The 21095-nt window shown below is 51.8% G+C and overlaps 1 protein-coding gene across 1 annotated transcript in view; it reads right to left on the reverse strand.

Moving 5' to 3' along the window:
• Positions 1-21095, reverse strand: part of Bsn (bassoon presynaptic cytomatrix protein) — a 96536-nt gene that overhangs the window by 20747 nt on the left and 54694 nt on the right. The window contains exons 3-4 of the mRNA XM_052720694.1: positions 7662-8564; positions 144-674 (exon numbers count right to left, since the gene is read on the reverse strand). Of these exons, the coding sequence (XP_052576654.1) occupies positions 144-674; positions 7662-8564 (1434 nt within the window). The remainder of the gene's footprint in view (positions 1-143; positions 675-7661; positions 8565-21095) is intronic.

Consider the following 21095-nt stretch of genomic DNA (forward strand, 5'->3'; position numbering starts at 1 on the left):
TAATCTAGACCTCCTTTCAGCTGGGGTGTCTCTGCGGGCCCAAATAGTTCTATCTCAGGCTCACATCCTGAGACCTTCAGGGATGCAAGCCCATCCTCAAACTGTCTGAAAGCTAGGATCCCTGGAAATTAAATAGAACTGACCTCAGCCTCCCCACCCTTGGGAGCTTCTGGAACAGGCTTGATGACTGGGGTGACAGGTTCAGTCCTTTTCACCCCACTTTTTGCTTTAGGAGTCCCAGGAGGCACAGTGGTCTCTGGAGGTGGCTTCGGCACAGGCTCAGCTTTAACAGGGACCCCTGTCTTCTTTTCCTGGGCACCGCTAGAGGTCTTGCTGGGTTCAGAAGCCCTAAGTGGCTTGGCCTGAGGGCTGGCCTTGGTGGCCTGAGGACTGGCCTTGGTGGCCTGAGGACTGGCCTTGGTGGCCTGAGGGCTGGCCTTGGTGGCCTGAGGGCTGGCCTTGGTGGCCTGAGGGCTGGCCTTGGCAGGCAGGGAGCCTGATGGCTGGCCCAGCCCCTGTGGCCCTTTCTGCTTCTGAGGGGCTGCTCCAGCTGCATGGTGAGGGACTCCTGCCGGGGGCTGCTGTGAAGTGGGCAGCGGCATGGGGGCTGGCTCTCCCAGGCTGCCCTCCAGCAGCCGCTTGGTTTGGCAGTTCAGACAGAGCCATTCTGTTTTCTGGAAGGAAACAGACACGAGACACAAGAGCAGTCAGAGAGTGTTTCCATGACTCTCCAGTCTTGGGGAGGAGACAGACCCCACTCTTGGTCTTGCATGATTTAAACACTGTACCCCACTGAGCCATTCCCCCAGCCTGTCTCTCAAAGCACGCTATCAAAGGCATAAAGAGGAAAACTGACAGGTATATTGCCCCCCAGTTATAAACTTCTCAGGGACATTCACAGTCAAAATGCAAATGACAAGCTAAAAAGGTTTTCTTCTTAACCGTAGAGAAATTGTCACTGGGCCGGAAAAGGGGGACGACTGGGAGGGACGAGAAAGCACAGAAATGACGAAATGACAGAGTTTAGGACCACGGGAGATCTAGGGCCCCAGCCTCAAGGACTGAATTGTAACTCAGGGGCCTTATGGGTCCTGCAGCCGAGAGGCCCTGCAGAGCAGGATGGCATTCAGACACAGAAGGTGGTATGTCCTAGAGGGACCGCGCTCCCCTCCTCCTGTTCTGGGGTCTGACACCATCCTGCCATTTCCTTCCCCAGGCTCTGCTCAGCTGGGGCAGACTTCCGGTTCAGGAAAGACATCTAAGTGAAGCCCTGTTTGAAGTCAGGGCTTTGCTCACACTTCCAGCCCAAGTCTCCTTGTCTAGGGCTAGCAAAGAACCCCACAGAAAGGACTCCTCTGTGCCTGGGGCTCTGGACTCTTCCTCTGATGGAGAACTGTGTGTGGCGGCCCTTGAACCAAGAGCCCTGCTCCTTCCAGAGCTGGAGTGGTATCAGTTCTTGATCATCGGGCGGCCACCACTCTCAAAATCCACCCGCAGGACCAGGGCTAAAGGCTGAAGACAGTCGTGATGAAGATGGAGGAATGGGGACCAGCACCGCTAATGTTGGAATGTAAACTGTTCCCCATGGGCTAACGTGTTTGAATACTTGGCCAGTAGCTGGTAGAGCTATTTGGGAGGTTGAGGAACCTTTGGACATGGGTCCTAACTAGCAGAAATGAGTTACTAGGGGTGGACTTTGAAGGTGATACCTACTTCTGGTTCCAGATCAAACTCCCCGCTTCCTGATCTGGCAAGGTGTGAATAAGCTGTGCCTCAAACAGCGCTACCCCAGCTAACATGGCTCCTCTAAACCATGAGTCAAAGCAAACTTCTCCTCCCGTAAGCTCCTCTGTCAGGAATTTGGTCACTGCGATGAGATATGTGATAGACATAGGCCCTTTCAGGAACCCACAGCTCCAAACAAGCCATGATAAATATGACATAGGAACCGGCAGTGAAGTCCTCAGAATCTCTGAGTGGGTGCTTCCGGCAGCAGGTCTAGGCTAATAGGCATAGACTTCCAGGATCCTCTTTTAGGATCAGAATTAGATGCCTTGCCTTGGCTGCAAGGGGTGATGGGAAATGAGGGTTACAGCCCAGCCCAGAACAGGACCCTCCTGACTGCTCAGTTCACTCTTGCCCCTGAGGTGCCAACGTTGACGCTCCTTCCTTTTAGCTCGTGCTCATCCTGGGTGTGTAGACACGGGCTCCTACCAGTAGCAGAGCAATTCGTTGGGACCACCATGAGAACCACAGAGTCACAGAGCAGAGGTATAGGAAAAGAGGTGTCCCGCTGCCCTTGCTGCCTCAGACAAACCTCTGACCCCACCTCTGGCCTGCAGAACCCACCCCAGAAGCAGCAATCTAAAAACTAGTGAGGTACCTTGGAAGGGCAGTGTGGACAGAGGCAAAGCCAGTGTCCTGGGCCTGCAGAACCTGCTTATCTGAGCCCACAGAAAGGCCTTTAGTAGGGCATGCCACCTACAGTCACAGGCTATCTGGGGCTTCGCTCCTTCACAGGTATATTCACAGAAGCAGCCGGTTTTCACAAAGGCTTCCTGGTGGCTCTCTTGCTTCTGGATCCGCTTTAGTAAGCAGTGAGAAAGGGCGGGTGAGGAGAAGGAGGGCTGTGAAGTAAGAGCTAAAATAAGCACTTGACCTGGCTGCTGGAGGCCCTTCCCCAGCCCACTGAGAGTGGGAGGAGAGGTGTAAGAGGCCCTGGGGAGGGAGGGCAGAGCCAGAGGAGAACCGGCCAAAGCCTACACTTTCGGGGTCCTGGGGATGGGTGAAAGGCAGGCCATGCAGAATGTCTGTGCCCAGTAGTCGGAGCACAGCTGTTGAGGTTCCAAACTCACTTATTCAATCTACCTTCATCTCAGGCCCCACCCCAATGTGCCCCCACCCCCACCCCTTATCCTTTTTTCCCTCGATCTTCCACTCACGCCCATTCATTCTCTCACTTTAGGTGTTTTGGTTTTGTTTTGTTTTGTTTTTTTAACGTGCATTGGTATTTTGCCTGCATTTATGTCTATGTAAGGGCATCTGGTCCCTCACCTAGTCTGTAACTGGAGTTACAGACAGGTGTGAGCTACTATGTGGGTGCTGGGAATTGAACCCAGGTCCTCTGGAAGAGCAGCGAGTGCTCTTAACAGCTGAGCCATCTCTGCAGTCCGCCATCACTTTAGTCTGTATTTCCTTACTTCATTCATTCATCTGCTCAGAACATGAATATCTCCCTCGCTAAGCCTCACCTAGCCCCAGCAGTAGCAGAATGACTGTCTATCTATCCCTTTTGCTTGGTTCTTCTGGGAAGCAGCCGGAGAACAGACGACAGGGAGACTGACGACCACCTCTTGCCTTGTCTCTGTTAGTCCTTTTGGGGACAGGAAGATCCAAGCTTCCCAAGAACCGTCATTAGCTCAAGCTGGACACGTAGGTGCGTGTACCGGGGATGCAGTGGCTCAGGCGTCACTTTCACACAGGTAAACACGGTGCAGCACTCCCCTGGCTCTCCCGGAAACCAGAGATGATGATTATTGCTCCCAATCCACACAGAATGGGAAGGACATTAAGGGAGGAGGTATGGGGTAACCCCAAAGCCTCTGAACCGTTGGCTAGTGGGGACAAGGAGACTGTGGGGCTGTGTGGGATGCTGGCCATCCTCCCACACTGTCTGCCATTGTCTGAATGAGGCCACAGGCCACGTGTTCTCTGTAGTTGTGGAGCTGCTTTGTGTGCCACCTATCGTGACATCATCCTTGACCGTGTACACTGCTGGACCAGAGGGCAGTGAGGAAAAACCCAGGGGCAGCTGAGCATGGTGGCTCATGCCTCTAGTCTTAGCACTTGCAAGGCTGAGACAAGAGAGTTGCCATGAGTTTGAGGCCAGCCTGGGCTAAAAAGTGAGGTTCTGCCTCACAGAACCAACCTCCTCCCCTAAAGGATATCCAAAGTAAGGACTCAGACACCAGATCAGAGGCACGGCCAGTCCCAGTGCTGCTGGTCCTTTATGGTTATGTGATGTCCACTCCATCCTGTGTCCCTGGATATGCCCAAGCCCTTCCTTCCTGGATCTGCTCCTCCTATGAGGAAAGCCTTACCCAGCATCTCCACTGTGCTCCCCTGAAGCTGAGATGTGCTCCCCTCATGCCCTGGCGCCAATGTGTTTGTTCCCTGTACAACAGTCCCTCAGGAGTCCCAGAGCCTGGCTGGCCACAGTGCTCACTGACATCTAGATCACGAGGGGCTTATGAGGACTCTTCCTCCCACTGTGGACGTTCTCTTTTAGGACACCTTGGTTCCAGTATTCTGACTTAAAGATTGATGTTTGTAAGGGTTTGCATATGGACCTGAGGTACAGCAGCTCACATGGGCACCTAAGAGAATTACTGTTCCCATTCCACAGGGGAAGAAACGGGACTCTGAGCTTGCAACCCCAGAGGCAGACTGAGGTGAAGCAGGAGGCAGCTGTGTGCCTTATACCTCATGCCCTCACTGTAGCCTCTATTCATAAGACCAGTCTAGCCCTGCATGCTACAGGTGCAAGGCCATTTGCCCAGGGAGGCTTGATCTTTCAAGGGCACAACTGAGATTTGATAATGAGAAAGTGGTGATATTACTGTAACAACCCCACTAATTTCTTCACGGTATTGAACTGAAAGTCAATTAGAAAATGAGCCAGAGGGTACTATTATCTTTCAAAAAGATAAATAGGTTAGAAAAAAGTTGGAATCAGCACTCTTAATTATGAAATGACTCATTAAATAGCTAAGGTTGCTTTTTTTCAGAGGAAGTTTCAAGTAAAAATTGGTCCAATTTTAGTGATTCTTCTATGGTATTCTCCAGACTCTATCGAGAAAGAAGGAAAAAAGACTTTTACAGCTGCAGATGTTGAGGAAAATGGCCAACCTACTGGTCTGGCCTCAGGTAAACCCCAATAGGTCTACTAGACATATGGGGAGCTGTGCGTCTGTCCTTGCCTGTACATGGGTGCCGAGGTCTGCCTTACAGCGTGTGCAGAGACACAGCTCGGTCGTGCTGAGCTGACAACTGCTCCCAGCAAAGCTAAGTGTGGGAGAGCTGGCCCAGCAGACCGGCCCTGTGACCTGCACGAGGGCCAGCATGCTGACTCTGCTACCTCACTCCCAAGACGGGGTGGATCTCTCGACACCTGTGAGGGATCAGAGACCTCGAACCAAGAGGTGCAAAATAGGTCACAGGGAGGCACGAGGTTGCTCGGAACAAGTGACCATTCACAGAGGTGCGATCAAAGAACAGCCATGGCCTAGTTAAAGGCTTCAGAGAAGCAATCCTGGAAGGAAGGGCCGGGGCACACCATCCAGCAGCCCCTCCCCACCAGTCTGCATAGGCAGCCGCACATCCAAGGCCGGTGTGAACCACCAGGAAGCTTGGGTAAATGGGTGGCCATTTTGTAGATGGGAGGAAAAGGCAGAGAGGACTATGACCACTGGATGGAGAGCAGAGACCAGATTCTCACAACAGCAGGATGTGGGGCTATGGGTGCCTGCTCTGTGCAGTGGATGCTGGGATGAGAGGAGCGGAGGACGACTCTGAGCTGTTGGCTTGGATCTCTGCTAATGGACAATAGTAGCGTTTCCATAGGAAGGGGCATTGTGACTGCTGGGCCACACCTTCCTCAGAGCAGCTGTAGCCCTTCTGAGGGCAGCAGCACCAACAGACAGAGCTACTGAAGCAAAGGGGTAGGGGGCTGTACCTTCCTTGACTACTGTCAGAAGCAGCAGGCAGAGAGGCAGAAGGCCCGGTTTGGGAGGAACTAGGACCAGCGCCCCATCAGCCATGAATTCCACCCATGGAACCTATAAGACTATGGAGGCAAGGACTGCACTGGCCAAGGAGGGAATTCTGAGGCAGGGCATAGGGCGCCAGGGCATGGGAGTGGGTAATGCTGCCTGCGGAGAGGCAGAAGCTCCAGAGTCCAGGAAAGCTGGAACTGAGGAGGTAAAAAGAAGCCTAGATTAGAATTCAGCTGCCTCATCTCCAGTCACCATGTGACTGGAACACTTTCGTTTGGGCTGATCCAGCATTTACTGTGACCTGCCCCCGAGGCTGCCAAAAGGAGCTGTCATGAACGTTTATGCTCCTGGATAGACAGTTTCCCTTCCCTCTATGCACATCCTGCTTAGTGAGAAAAATGGGCTTAGATGTCTCTTGGGGATAAGGGGCTTCCAAATGAGGCTAGCTCAAGAGTCCACCAGCACTCACAGTCCCTCAGTGTCAGAGCACCCCGTCTGACCAGCAGTGAGCTTATACCTAGGGGCGTCTTGGCAAGGCAGGTTCTGGAGACTCCTCGATGGACCCTAAGTGTCCTCCAGCGAGCCAACGACTCTACAGCTTGGACAGGTAGTAGTGTTGGGCATGCAGGCCATGTGAGTATCACATAAAGCTTATCATCTCACTCAGGGCTATTCCTGCCGTATGTTGGAAAATGTGGCCTGTGGTGGTTAAGTTGTCTTCTTAGTCACACTAGGTTTGATTCTCCAGGAGGCCTATCTCAAGGAAGTCAGAACAAGGTGGCGTAGAGACAATGGCAACTCCATGTTCTCCCTCTCGTCCCACCTTGGACTGGTGGTGGCTTGTGTCCCCTGTCCCACCATCAACCATGCATGATTCATGACTATCACATGGACCTTGGGTGGCTGCCCACATGAAGGGTCTTTGGCCAAGGACTCTGACATGACATGTATCTACCAGCTAGGATGAGCCAACCAGACCCCCCCAAAGGACATGCTTAGGCATGCCAAAGGTGGCCATGGCAAAGTTACATGGGCGGTCCTTGGCAAGGGAAAGAAGTAACAGGATTGGAGCAAGGGCAAACTCAGTCACCAGGCCCAGGATGGTCCAGCTTTGCCTGGGTACCTCTGTCTTTCAGGCCTTTCCAGGCCTGACACCAGGCCTCTTTCTCCCTCCTACTTGGCTCCGCCCAGGTCCCAGTACACTTTTTGGAGCAGAAACAGAGGAAGGAGTGTCTTCAACCCTAGCTTTCCCTCAAGCTTTCCTGTATGTAGGGGGGTATTTTTGAGCATTCTATCCCCCAGGAGAGCTCAAGCCTACCTAGGGGAAAACGTGGATGAAAAGCTAGGGCTTTGACAAGTAAACATTAATACCCATGACCTTAAGAGAGGATCAAGTATGGATACCAGCTGGCTGCTTGGAGCCTGGGTGGTAGGAAATTGTCTGTTTCACTGTGAGAAAGCCTTCTGCCCCATGGCTGCTCAACTCCCTACCTCATAGCAGGGTGAGACCTCAGGATCTTCCTACATGATCCAAGAGGTTGGCATCTTTCATTAAGGCCATGCTCTCACGAGCTGGAAATAGGAAGGCCAATTAAGGCCTCCTAAGCCTGGACTCAGCCCTACAGCACTGGCCAGCCAGTGAGCGCCAGTAGCTACCATCACCCCCACCTACCGTGACAGTTCTGAGTGAATGGACTGGAGCATGAGGCAGGGGCAGGAAGTAGATTAGGACTGCTCTGTAGCACTGGCTGTTAGTGCAACCCTTTGCTGCAGCCCCAGCTCTGTGGCTCTGTGCTGCATCCTGGCTCCCTTGTCCCTCCTTTCCCACACTCTAGGCCCCGCCCCTCAACAAAGTTCTAGGAAGTCCGCTGGTCCGGGCTCTCTTACCTCCACCAGGTGGGGCGTTGGATTGAAGCCACACAGGTTGCACACCTGCAGCTTGCAGGTAGTGCAGGTATTGTAGTTGGCGGGACCCCTGCCACCCACGTTGAGCTCGGCTTGGCACAGTGGGCAGGTGGCCCTTTCCTTCGGCGTGGTCTTTGGCTTGGCAGCAGCCTTGGATGCTGCCTGATGGTCTGCTCTGCCATGCTTTGGACTGGCTGTTCCTCCAGTTTTTGCCAGCGCTCCAGGCCCTGGTCCAGGCCCTGTTCTAGCCCCAGGCTCGGTTTTGGCTCCAGGTGCTGGCCCAGGTGCTGACCCAGGTGCTGGCCCAGGCCCTGAGCCTGGGGGTCTTGAACCAGCCTCCTTGCTGGCATCACTGAAGACAATCTTGGGTGGCCCCTTGCTGGGGGAAGGCTGGCCCTGGGTGTCAGCCTCTGGCTGCACAGACATGAGGGTGCTCGCCTGGGTCAGTAGTGATGCTCCAAGGCCGAAGAGCTTCCCAGTGAGGCCCTCCTGGGGCTGTTCACCAGCACCAAGCCCAGAGGGCACTGTGGTGGCACTTTTGCCCTGGGCCTCTCCTACAGGCGGCCTGGGCTCAGCTGTGGAAGGCTTGGTAGAAAGAGGGGGCTGAGGAGATACCCTCCCCACCTCTGGAGGGGCAGTTGCCTGGGTAGGCCCAGGGACTGAGGTGGCCCTGGCTGTTTCAGCCTGGCGGGGACCAGACTGTGTGGCGCCTGGGCCCCGGGATCTCTCTTGCTCTGGCTTCCCCAGAGGCTGTTTGGCTGGGGAGTGGGCAGGGGACAGGGCCGGGGAGTGTAGCTGCTGCTGGCTCTTGGATCGAGGTGCAGTGGTCATGTCCATTCCCAGAGCCCTCTGCATCTGACAGTTCAAACAGAGCCACTCCTTCACCTGAGGGAAGAAACGACACAGTCAGCAGTGCACAGGGCCACAGTGCACAGGGCTCAGGCTGCTACAGGGATGGGCAGCGCCCGAGGTCACCATCTCACACACACACACACACACACACACACACACACACACACACTCCATGCAGAATTAGTAAGTAAAGGGCAATAGATGAGAGAGGAAGGCATAAGGAATAAAAGAAGTCATGACAGGATTCCTGTCCTGGAATCTTCTCACTGACGGGACAAGACACAGAACAGAAGCTCCTGAGAGCAGAGTGAGTGAGAGGTATGAATGAGATGTGACGCAGTTAAGGCTTTTGATTTTCTTTGAATTTGGGGCTTATGCTATTGCTTGTTTTATGGTGTCAGTGATGAAACCCAGGGCCACATGCATGCTAGGCAAGCGCTATACCTCCAACCACATACAAGAAAGGTGGGATAATTTGTCTCTAAGACAAACAAGGCTCATGCTGATACTCATGCTAAAAACATGTAGTTTCCCTTTGTCATACCCATACAGGGATGGACATGTGACCATGTCACAAGACCAGTCTGAGTCTTCCATGTCACCTGTGTGCTAAATGATGTTTTTCCTTTTGGACTTCCAATCTCATAAGGAAACACTACCTTCTCCTGCCAGATAAAACCATTTATAAATCAGAGCACACCACCTACAGACTCCCACCCCTCTACGTACCTTTTCAGCACACCAGGGGAGCCCTGCACCTTGATCTCACAAGCCACCCCAGTCCTGCTCTCCATCTGGCTTCTCTTCCTGTCATCCTCCCTTGGCTGCCTCGCCCTGACACACTGGGTCTCCTGCTACGACAAATAAAACTCAAAGCTCATGAGGCCCCAAGGCTGCAGCAGGTCTCTGCTGCCATCGGGAGGCTTGTCAGGTGGAGAGACTGAGCTCATCCTGTCCCAGCAGCCCAGGAGCAGCACCCAAAGATGGGGGAAACACTGCATTGTGGTGAGCATCCCCTTGTGCAAGCATCCCGGAGGCCTTGTTCCGAGGTATTTTGTCCTCACAGCGGAGGACACCAAGGCTGAAATGAGTTAGCAGTGTGCTCTTGTAGTCACGGGGGTAGAAACTCTTGCTACTGGCAAGAGCAGCCCTGAAAGCCCTGTGTAACTCCAGATTCCTAGGCTGGGCAGCCTGGAGCCCAGTGCCTTGTGCCGAACCTCTTCTGATAGCCACTCAACTTTAGATAGGCCAAGTTCAGAGTTAGAATTCACCCCTGCAGACACTGGAATATGTCTCCCCAAAAGCCCAAACCCAGCTCTAGAAAAGCTAAGAACAGTGTGGCTGAGGCCGAGAAGTCTAGCTCTGGTTGGGAACTGTTAGCCCACCCCTGTGCTTTTGAAAGTTTTGTCTACTGGACAGAGTAAGCCATAGGAAAAACTTTCCAGTCCTGGGTGCCCTCCCAGAAAGTTCATTCTAGATGGGGAGGGGACTCCACTCTCATCGAAGTGTGAGTTCTCAGGGGCAGGCTGTTTCTGCTCACCAGATGAGGGATGCTGCAAAGGGATTTGCTCTCTAACGAGGCCTCATCCTCTAGCCCAGGGTGGCAGTCACCAAAGCCACTGCTGTAGTGGACAGAGGCCTAGGCCACACCCAATGTTCCAATTGTTGTGTACCTACGGTAAGACTTCCTGGGATCTGGGAGGTAAGTTCCCTGACTTCAGGTGACCCTGCTTTGGGCTAAACAAAGTCACATGTTTAAAAAAACAAAACAAAACCAACCTCCTATACGCACCACCAGCACCTTTCTTCCCCCAGCCCCCATCACCAAGGCTGGGCCACAGGCATCTCACCGAAAATAGAACCTCTTCAAGAAATGGCTGAAACACCCCGCAGTGACTCATCTGCCAGATGGGCGCAGCTATTTCTACCCAGCCTTTTCCAGACGGCGGCGGCGAGGAGCCTTGACCGCGTCCTCCCCCAGTCTCTCTTGGGCTCAGGCTTAGGCAGATAGACCTGGTTCATGAGGCCTCCCAAGGAGGACCCTGGTAGAGGACGCTCTCTGAACTCAGCAAGACTCTCCCTTCCCTGCGAGGTCCCGAGGGGTTTGCTGGGACAGTCCTATCCTACACTTTTCTCCCTACTCCAAGGTCCCCGCCATGCCACACCACGGGACTCAATGACAGCAGGGCACCCTACCTACCTACTTGTCCAGCCAGGCAGCGTACACAGTGGCAATGCTGTGGGAGACACTCTGGCCTCAAGACCAGTGACAATGCATTCTTCCTTAGCTGCATACAGTCACTCCTCATCGGGAGGCGGAGCCCAGAAGGCAGGCCCCTGTGACTCGAAGGTACCCTCTAAGCTGTCCACCAGAATTAGAGGGACTAATTCTTCTACTAGTATGACAGGAATCCCCTTAGGGTCCTGCTGTCCTGACCAGGCACTTGGCCAGGAGATGTGCATGTCCCATGCCTCATGTTCCGGGAGCCAGAACTCACGGTGCCTTCTTGGGTTACCCTAAGGTAGATGACACTGACTTTCAGCACTCTTGACACTTCTTTCCAGCAAGGAAGCCCATCCCACCATCTCAAGTTGACGGGGCCCTCCCTTCATGCATTTCCTGAACCCCAGCCCCGGGAGGGCCTGAGGGCAGTAAAGAAGAGAAGGCCCAGGGTGGTGCCAACACAGGGCCAAGGTGGTTTGAGAGAGGGAAAGCCGAGGCTGCACAGCTTGCCCACTCCACCAGGGTGCCGGGGATCTGCAAAGGCACAGCGCATGGGCTCCACGGCTCTGAGAGGACTTTCTCCAGAAGAGACTCCCATCCCTCTACTCAAACTGTTCAATGTGCCGAAGAGTGGTTGAGTAGCCCCCAAGACCAGGGACCAGGCAGCAGGTTCTGGGGACCCTAAGTTGAGTGAGGAGCTTACGGGGGATCTGTCTGCAACAGCAACTCTCTGCTGTTCCTTCTACTGGTTTCTGGGGCAGTGAGGGAAGTCGAGGCATATTCCCTGAGAAGGGCTTTACCACAGGTCCTCCAGACAAGGACATCAGCAACCTGCAGCCGACCAACATCCATCAGCCTCAGGTGGGGTCCAGGCGTATTTGACACATTTGGTCTAGGAGGATGGTCCCAGGGAAGAAGCTGCCAGGAAGTTCTCAGGGAACAAACAGGCCCTCTCGCCACTTCCTCCCCTGGCTCCTGTAGCAGAGACTGGGGCTACGGATCTGTACCACTAGCCTGTCTCCCTGTGGAGAGCAGCCTGCCTCTGAGCCCTGGCCCTCACTGGGAGAGTGGCATTCGGTGTTGAATCCCTTGCCTCTGACATCATGCCCGTACTGAATTCATGCTTTCCATTTTAAACATCACAGAGGCGGTTTATAAAGGAGACTCCCCTGCTGCTACCAAAGCCAGAGGGTCCTGGGACAACCTCACGGCAGTATGACTCCATGCCTTTCTGGGTTGTGAGTCACCGGTCAGGTCTCATTAGGAGGTCAGCACTCCTCGCCCTCTAACCCCTAGACATCAAGGAGAGGCCAGTGTCTAGGCTGGCCTGGACCTTCTTACAGCAATAACCACCACCTGCAGTATCCAACTCCCACCATGGCACATGCCCCAATCGTGGGATTTGCCTGTCTGCTGTGATCTCAGCTTATGCAGAGGGGACCTCAGAGCATGACAGGGAAGAATATGTGACCCAGTCAGATGTGAGCTACAGAAGCAGCCTGTGCCAAGCCAGAGATCCGAGGAAGGCCTTGGGAGTGGGTTTGTGAAGGCAGAACGTAATCATTCTGTGAGGCTGGACGGCCTCACTGGCCTAGGACTCCATGAAGGGAGAAGATTATTCCCCTTGCTGGCCCTGGGCATATCTGCCTTTCTACTCCTCCCACAATGCTCTGGACAGCCTCCCTACCTCCCAAGCTGGTCCTCTGTGCTCTCCTCTGTCCACAGTCACTCCTCAGTCCCCAGTCCAGCTCTCCAGGAGAGGCTGCACCCCTTGGGCCCGCCTCAGCCCTTCTCTTTTCAATGCCCTGGACTTTTGGATTCATCACCTGCTTCACGTCCTTCTCTTGATGTCTTCATCTGGCCCTTCCTTATCAAATGTCCTCGCCCCTTGCCTCTCAGGTACTACTGGACTCACTCCCACCATTATCGCAGATGATCTACAGTCCCCATGGGCCTGACCCAGCTCGCCAAAACTCTCTGAATGGTACATTTAATCTCAGTAAATGTCATCAAATGTATATTTTACCTAAGATAACCTACAGTAAATACTGAATCCTACTTAGCGACATGCTTGCTGAAGTAGTCAGTGTGAAGTATATTGATATCTGCTGTACACTTTGAAAATCAACAAAAAAAAAATAGTTCAATGGACAGATGGCCAGACAGATGGATGGACAGGCAGTCAGAAGGATAGAGATATGATAAAGCCAGGAGAAATCCAAGTATGGTGGCACATGTCTTTAATCCCAGCACTCAAGGCAGAGACAGGTGGATCTCTATGAGTTCAAGGCCATCCTGGTCTACACAGAGAAACCCTGTCTTGGGAAAAGACCAAAACAAACAAACAAACAAACAAAAACCAAAGAAAAAACCAAACAAAAATCCAAGAAGTGGATTTGAGAGTGTTCCTTGTGAAATTCTTTCAACTTTTCTGTAGGTCTAAATTTTTCTCTAATGCAGTATTGAGGAGGGAAGTATTGTCTGGTTGCTGCTGCTCTATTACCAAGGCATCAGAGCCCTTCTGATGGTCTCTTGTGGTTGTTGGATTGTAGGGTTTGATTGTATATTCTGAACATATCAATTCCTTATTGGATGTATGATTGGCAAATATTTTCTCTGAAACATTTTAACTTATCAAGTCCAACCTGTGTCTCTCTGTTGACTCCCCCTTTGTGTCTTGCACAGGAAACCACTGGCAAGCACAGAGTTGAAAAGGCTTGCTTTGTATTTCCTCATAGCAGCTAGCATTACAGTTACTGCTTATGTGTAAGGTTTAGTATTATACATGCTGGGGGAAGGCAGGGTCCAGGTTTATTCTTTGGCATATGGACCCCCAGCTTTCCCAGCATTGTTTGGTTTCTCCATGCAAAGCTCTCGGTGCTTTTTGACAAAGATCACTTTGAGTTGGGCGTGTAACTTGGTAGCAGAGTACTTAGTATATATAGGGCCCTGGGTTGAATCCTAGACACACACACACACACACACACACACACACACACACACACACACACACACAAAATCATGTAAATGTATATGTGAAATTTGGGTTTGTTTTGTTGTTGTTCTGATTTTGTTTTTCTTTTCTTTTTTGATTTTTCAAGACGGGGTTCCTCTGCGTAATAGCCCTGGTTGTCCGGGAACTCACTCTGTAGACCAGGCTGGCCTCAAACTCATAGAGATCCACCTGCCTTTGCCTCACAAGTGCTGGGATTAAAGGCATGCTCCACCACGCTACCTTGATTTTATTTTTCTTGAGACAGAGTCTCCTTTTTTATTTATTTTATTTTAATTTGTGTGTGCACACCCACAGTACCCATGGAGGCCAGAAGAGGGCACTGGATCTCCTGGAGCTGGAGTGAAGGCAGTTATGAGCACCTGATGTAAGTTGGGAACTGAACTCAGGTTCTCTAGAACAGCAAGGGCTTGTCACCACTAAGCCATCTCTCTAGCCTTCTCTAACTCTGCTTTTTGTCAAAACTGTTTTGACTGACAGCTTGTGTGTAGGTCAAAGGCCATCTTGTAAGAGCCGCCCTCTTTTTCTATCATGTGGGTCCTGGGAGTTGAAGTTCATTGGGTTTGCAGCAAGCGCCTTTACCCACGGAGCCATCTTCTCGGCCCAGCGGTACTTCTCTGCCTTCTGCACTCCACGTCTCCATCCTGTTCCCTTTGACTTTACATATACAAGTGGGAGTTTCAGGGATAAAATTCTGCCTCTCTGCTCTGGATTGCTTGTACATTGATGTTCAACTGGATGCACAGTCTCTTTTTGTGTCTAGAGACAGCACTCCATGCCTGATGGCTTCAGCCATGAAACAGGCTCCCACACTCTTGTCTCTTTCCCATGTCTCCAGTGGTTCTGGTCTCCATCCTGCAGATCCAATCAAAGTCTTGTCTCCTGAAAACGCAGTCAGCCTGGGGCCATGTTGAAGCAACAGGGTTGGCTGCCTAAGAGCTGGTAGAAGCTTGGAGGATTTTCCCCTATTGACTGAAAGTTGTTGTTTTTTTATTACTTACTTAATTAATCTTTTCCCAGCCTAATCACATTTCCCCTCCCTCTTCTCCTCCCAGTTCCTCCCCCAACCTCCCCCGCCCCTGCAATCCATTCCTTCTCCTTTCTCTTTAGAAAAGGATAGGCCTCCCATGGATTTCAGCCAGCCATGACATAGAAGTTGCAGTGAGACTAGGCACCTCCTCTTCTATTAGGGCTGGATGAGGCAACCCAGTAGGAGGAAAGGGTCCCAAAAACAGGTAACAGAATCAGAGACAGCCCCTGCTACCACAGTTAGGTGTCCCATAAGAAAACCAAGCAGGCTAGAGAGATGGCTCAGAGGTTAAGAACACTGACTGTTCTTCCAGAGGTCCTGAGTTCAATTCCCAGCACCCATATGGTGACTCACAACCATCTGTAATGAAATCTGGCTCTCTCTTCTGGTCTGCAGGGATACATGCAAACAGTACACTGTATACATAATAAATAAATAAATCTTTATAAAAAAAAGAAAAGAAAAAGAAAAAAGAAAGAAAACCAAGCTATACAACTGTAACGTATGTGCAGAAGGCCTAGGCCAGTCCCATGCAGGCTCTGGTTGGTTGTTGTTTTGTTTTTAATCAAAGTGGCTACTATAAGGCAAACTGCCTGAGGACTGGGCCCGGAGGTCTGCTTCCACCTCATTGAGGGTTGGGGGATGGCTACAGCCATCTCCTCCTGGAGGACACCTTTCCTCTCTTCAGCTCACTCCAGATCCCATGCCCTTACAACACCTGCTCCTCATTTGTATCTGGCCCAAGCAGCAGTGTGGCCAGGAGGGGGCAGAGGAAAGGGGAGAGGCTGCTGGCTACAGCAGAGGGTTCTGTCCTGCACACAGCACCACCCACCCCCGGGCCATCTGGTGCCCTGGCCTTGCGGGAAAGGAGTGGGATGCAGGCACTGGAGGAGAGGCCTAGAGCCATTGCTCGGCTCCCTCCTTCTTCCCACCACCCACCTTGGGTGAGTGTCTAAACCCAAGGCTTGCCATCAGGGTAAGGGTACGGGGACCACAAATTAAACATGCCTGCCTGGTCTCAGCAGAGTCTAAACCTGAATAGGTAAGGTCACAGCCACACTCTCGCTCTCTGACATTTTCCTTAAAATTTTAAACAGTTTTACTTTATTCATTTTTATTTAGTCTCTCCGCACCCACACCGCCCCCCCCCCACTGTGCCTACACACCGTGTGTGTGTGTGTGTGTGTTTGTGTGTGTGTGTGTGTGTGTGTGTGTGTGTGTGTGTGTGTGTGTGTGTGGTCACGGCATGTGTTTAGAGATCAAAGGACACCTTCTCTCCTTCCACCACACAGATCCTGGGGATGGAACTCAGGTCCTCAGGCTTGACCTCAGGTGTCTTTACCTGCTGAGCCGTCTCATCAATCTGGCAGTTTTGTTTTGGTTTTCCCAAGACAGGGTGTGTAACAGCTCTGGCTGTCCTGGAACTCACTTTGTAGACCAGGTTAGCCTCAAACTCATAGAAATTCACCTGCCTCTGCCTCCCGAGTGCTGGGATTAAAGACGTTTGACACCATGCCCGGATCCTGGTAGTTTTCTTAAGTGGAACTTAGAAGCGAATCTATCTCTAGGTCAGCCAGGGCTATGTAGAGAAACGCTATCTTGAAAAACAAACGAACAAAAAATAAGTGAATTTATGTAGAGCAGGGCTCAGCAGGCTGGATGGGGATAACAGCCCTCATGCCCCTTACAGGACAGAACAGGAGCCTGGCAGGCACAGGCTGTGGCCACCCTTGAGGAGGAGCTTTGGAAGGATTTGGCCCGACTGACGCTTGGGCCTGCAAGTGCTCTACCTTTATGCCGCATTCATTCCTGGGGTATTGCTCACAAGTCAAGGGGCACACTCACCTACAGGAGGCCTGGGCCAAAATGTGCTTTAGGGGCAGCTCTGAATGGTTCTGGAAGCTCTGGGGTAGGTATATGTGGGCAAAGCCACTGCTCATATTCTGCAGCTGACTTCTAGGCCACTGGCTCCCCGACCTCACATAGTAGCTACAAGGCTATGCCTTGACTTCTCACTCAGGCTGTCAGAATAGAGAGTGGCAGATGGTTGGAGAGGCAGACTGACCAGCCTGAGTGAGCTTGTAGCATCAGCAAAGCCACGGAGGGGAGTCTTTACACACCTGATTCTACTCTGAGCAGCTCTGACACTGAGGACATTTACAAGACTTTTCCTAAACCTACAGACAGGAGCATATCCCCACTTCCTCCCCATCCCTGGCACAGAATGTTAATAACTCTGGCCTCCTGCTCTCAATGTGTTGTCAGAGCAAGGGTTTCTTGTCGTGATCAGAACAGTTATAGGCCGAAAGGAAACTCTCTACATAGTCTTTGGCATAGTTTCTAACAGGTGAAATCGTTTTTAAGTTTTAAAACATTTATTTCATGTATATGAACGTTTTGCCTGTACGCACTTATGTGCGGCATGTGCATGCAGTACCCAAGGAGGCCAGCAGAGGACATCAGATTCCCTTGGAACTGGAATTACAGCCGGTGTGTGAGCTGCCTTGTGGGTTCTTGGGAACTGAACCCAGGTCCTCTGCTCTTGAAGTAAGCAGCAGGTGCTCTTAACTGTTGAGCCATCTCTCCAGCCTGCAGGTGAAATTCTTTACCTGCCTTGAATTGAAAACAAAAATCCAAGAAGAAATGACCTTCTTCCAAGGAATGACTGGCCTAATCCTGTTTAATCCAGATCAATCTCATTCTGAAGAAAAATGAGGTATGGCTGGGATTTCTTGGGAGGAAACTAGACAATCAACCACTGCTTTTGACCCCCCAGGTTGTTTCGCTCCAGAATGCGCCAAGATTTCATCAAACTGTCTTTCTGTCTATATATAGAGCATGTTCTGAGCACCTCTCCTGGGGAGTGGAGGAAGCCCTAAGTGAATGAAGTTCTTGATGAATGTGTGCTGTGGACATGGGCACAGCCATGTCAAGGGCCCAAGCCTCAGACCCTTAGGAAAATGGCAAAGCCTTTCCCCGACCCCCAGGGTGATGACCCAGAGGGATGGAAAGGCCTTCCTTGGGGGTCTGAGTGTGACTGTTGATAGTGTATGCAGAACATGTCCACTATAGCTTTCTTCCCTGAGATATTTAAGGCCTGAAGACTACTCCCCTACAGGAACTGCTCCTACCAAGATTGGCTAAACCTTTCCTCCTTGTTTTGCTGTGTTGCAATAACCCTGCCTCTCTCTTCAACTCTGTATAATAAACATGCTGATCGCCCAGGGTGCTGCGGTTCTCCAACAGAGAGCCTCACCCACATGGTCCCAGCTCTTCTGTCTGTCAGTCTGTCTGTCATCCTTTTTTCATTCCCTCATAACCCCAGTCAGGTAGGTCTGTCTCTGGAGCAGTGCTGGACACAGCATTCCCTCAATTTCCACACAGTGTTAATATGCTCCACACATGCATAAACCCAGCAAAGTACGTGGCCTCTCAGCTCACAGACCCTCATAGCTAGCCAACAGGGGCACAGGCAGAATGGTGACTTCCAGTCCAACGAGGCTGTTCTCCCTGTCTGTGACTCTCATCTCCAGGCCTTGTCTATTGTTTTGCAGCACCTACTAAAGCAAAGTAGTGAGACCCTGACTGATTCCAAGAGATTAAAAAAATAAAACCACTGGTTTGTAGCGACCATGGCACAGTAGTGCCCAGTTTCTGCCTCTACTGCACAGTCAGCAAGAGGATTCCACCCTTCTGCAGATCTGCATGGTAACCTGAGTCACATACCAACTAGCAAGTCTTCATTCATGACACATAAGAAAAATGTTACATTTCTCATGGCCACATATCCAATAACCAAGAATCGGTCCTGAGACCCTCCATGTCATTCATGTGGCCCTTGTTCCTCTCTGGGACTGCTAGATCCCCTCCCTCTGTCCATACATCCTATTGACAGGTCCCAGACACAGGACCTGGGCTGGCAGGTCCTCATCTAAGACTAGCATTTCCACACTCCCTCCTGGACAGGGTCCCCATGACCCTCTCCTCTGGCTGTCTGTAGTGTACTGAGCTGGGGCTGGCAGTACTCTCCACCTGTTTCTACTCCAGCTGAAGAAAGCATGTGATGTCATTGAGCCTCCTATAAAAGGTCTCTCTCTCTCTCTCTCTCTCTCTCTCTCTCTCTCTCTCTCTCTCTCTCTCTCCCTCCCCTCTCTCTCTCCCCTCTCTCTCTCTCACACACACACCCTGTCACTCAGACACAGCTGACTTCAGAACCAGCTTCTCACATGTGCATAACCTCCAGCCAGGCAGAAGCTTAGCCTGGACAGACCATCTTGGCTGATGTGACATTGAGTTAGAGGTGTGCAGAACAGATGTGGTTTCTCAGGATAGGTTAAACAGGCATGTGAGCGAGACCTGCAGAGTCCTTTCCTCATCATATTAAAGTAGGACCAGGGAGGTGACTCTGCTCTTAGCATGCTTTACCACTCCTCAGGAAAATGTGCCAAGGTTTAGTTTTCCTTGACAGGAATACCCCTGAAAGCCAGCTCCAGGGAAGCAAAGATTGTATCTGCAGGCCCCCAGCAGAATAGAATGTCTGTGGGCGTGGACCTGGACAACAGACTAAGACAGCATTTTTCAAATGGGGTGCCATGGAACAGCAGCTCCTCCCATGCTCCGTGAAAGCAAGTCTGAGGAAGGCTGCCAACTCATGCCCGTCTTAGAGCTCTGGATGCCCCTGAAGATGCTAAGAGCTTATACTAAAGGGCCACTTGATTTGTCCAGCCCGGCATTTGTTTGAAGTATTTGGCCAAGAGGTTTGCTCTCCGCCAAACACTGTGAATTTGCAGTAAGTTTGAGGCCCTCTTTCCTCCTGGCCCAGAGCCTCGGCTTCCGCCCAGCACCACGAGGCAGGTGGCCTGAGTGTCTCCAAGGTCCTCCTACTCTGCTGCTTTTCTAGGCACAGTCAAAGGCTGGCTCCCTTCCCATCTCACTAAAGGTTCTGGACTTAGAGGAAGCAAGAGGCTAAGGCTGTGGCATAGTGAGTGCTGGGATGCCCACCAGGATGCTGATGCCACCATGTGTGGGTCTTAATCTCACCCACCCCCCTAGGGCTGCAGCACAAGTGAGCATCTCATGGAGGGGCTCCAGAGGGGAAAGAGCGGCAAGATGACGGGATGGCCCACAGAAACACTGGCCATCCGCCAACTCGCCCCACTCCTGGGAGGCTGGGTGCTTCTGGCTTCTCAGTTGGTAGGATCAGACAGGTGAGCTTCCCCTTTCTTGATCACACCCTTCTCAATATGGAACAGCTGACACTTACTTAACTGATCGGTGTGGGGCTGGGGCTGTTTCTAATCACAGATGCAATCATCACGAGCGAGCGTGCACGCCTCCTCAGGAAGCCTCCACATTCCAGGAGCAACTCCAAACGCACTGAGTCATCGCCCCACACCAGCAGCTCCTTCCTCGGAATCTCACACTTACCTCTCGAAAACCACACATCCCACACCCACAGCACCTCACAGCATATATAGACCTGACCTGTTAACAATTATTCTCACTTATCCCCCTCCCACATGGTCCAAACAACGCCAGCTGCTGAGAAATCCCAGTGGCTGCCCACAGTAGCTACTCCATCCTGTCCAAAGTCTTTGGGGGAGAAGCAGAGACTTCTATGGGCTACCCTGGGGGGTACAGGATCCCAGGAAACCCACTCAGTGCGTTTCAAAAGTATGGCCCTAATTTAGCTAATACATGGGAGCCCCCAGCCTCTGGGTCACCAAAGGGACCCACCAAAGGCTCTGTTTGGCATCCCACTCCAATGCAAAGCATCCTGAACAAAGCCATGATGGAGATGTGAATTGACAGTGCTTTGGGGTGAGGAGGCTACGCTCATGGCTATAGTCCTGAAGGCTAGCCCTTGCGAGAGAAAGACAACGCTACCCTTGGAAATGCTTGGCTTCTACCACAAAATTGGGGAGGACAGTCTGGTCCACCTGAGGCCCCCAGACACCTGGAACTGAAGCCCAGAGAGGAGCTGTCCAGAGTTCTGCTGGAATGCAGTTCCTAGACCCTCCTAGAAGTTTGATCCCCTTTCCAGCATCCCTCTCCAGGGCTGTCAAGGAGAGAGGCAGACCCAGGAATAGGGGAATTTGACTACCCTTGGAGACATGCATGGTCATCTCTAACGGAGGAACCATTGGGACAAGTTGTCCATAGATTTTCTTTTGCCCTCTCCAAAGGCCATTTTTTTTTTTAGGCTAAAATTAAACCAGGCTGAAAAAAAAAAAAAAAAGCTTTAAGTGTGTGTGTGTGTGTTGTTTGTTTTGTTTTTTTGATACAGGGTTTCTCTAT

The sequence above is a fragment of the Peromyscus californicus genome, unplaced genomic scaffold (assembly GCF_007827085.1).
Source record: "Peromyscus californicus insignis strain IS unplaced genomic scaffold, ASM782708v3 Scaffold_11__1_contigs__length_118956290, whole genome shotgun sequence".
Taxonomy (NCBI): Eukaryota; Metazoa; Chordata; class Mammalia; order Rodentia; family Cricetidae; genus Peromyscus; species Peromyscus californicus.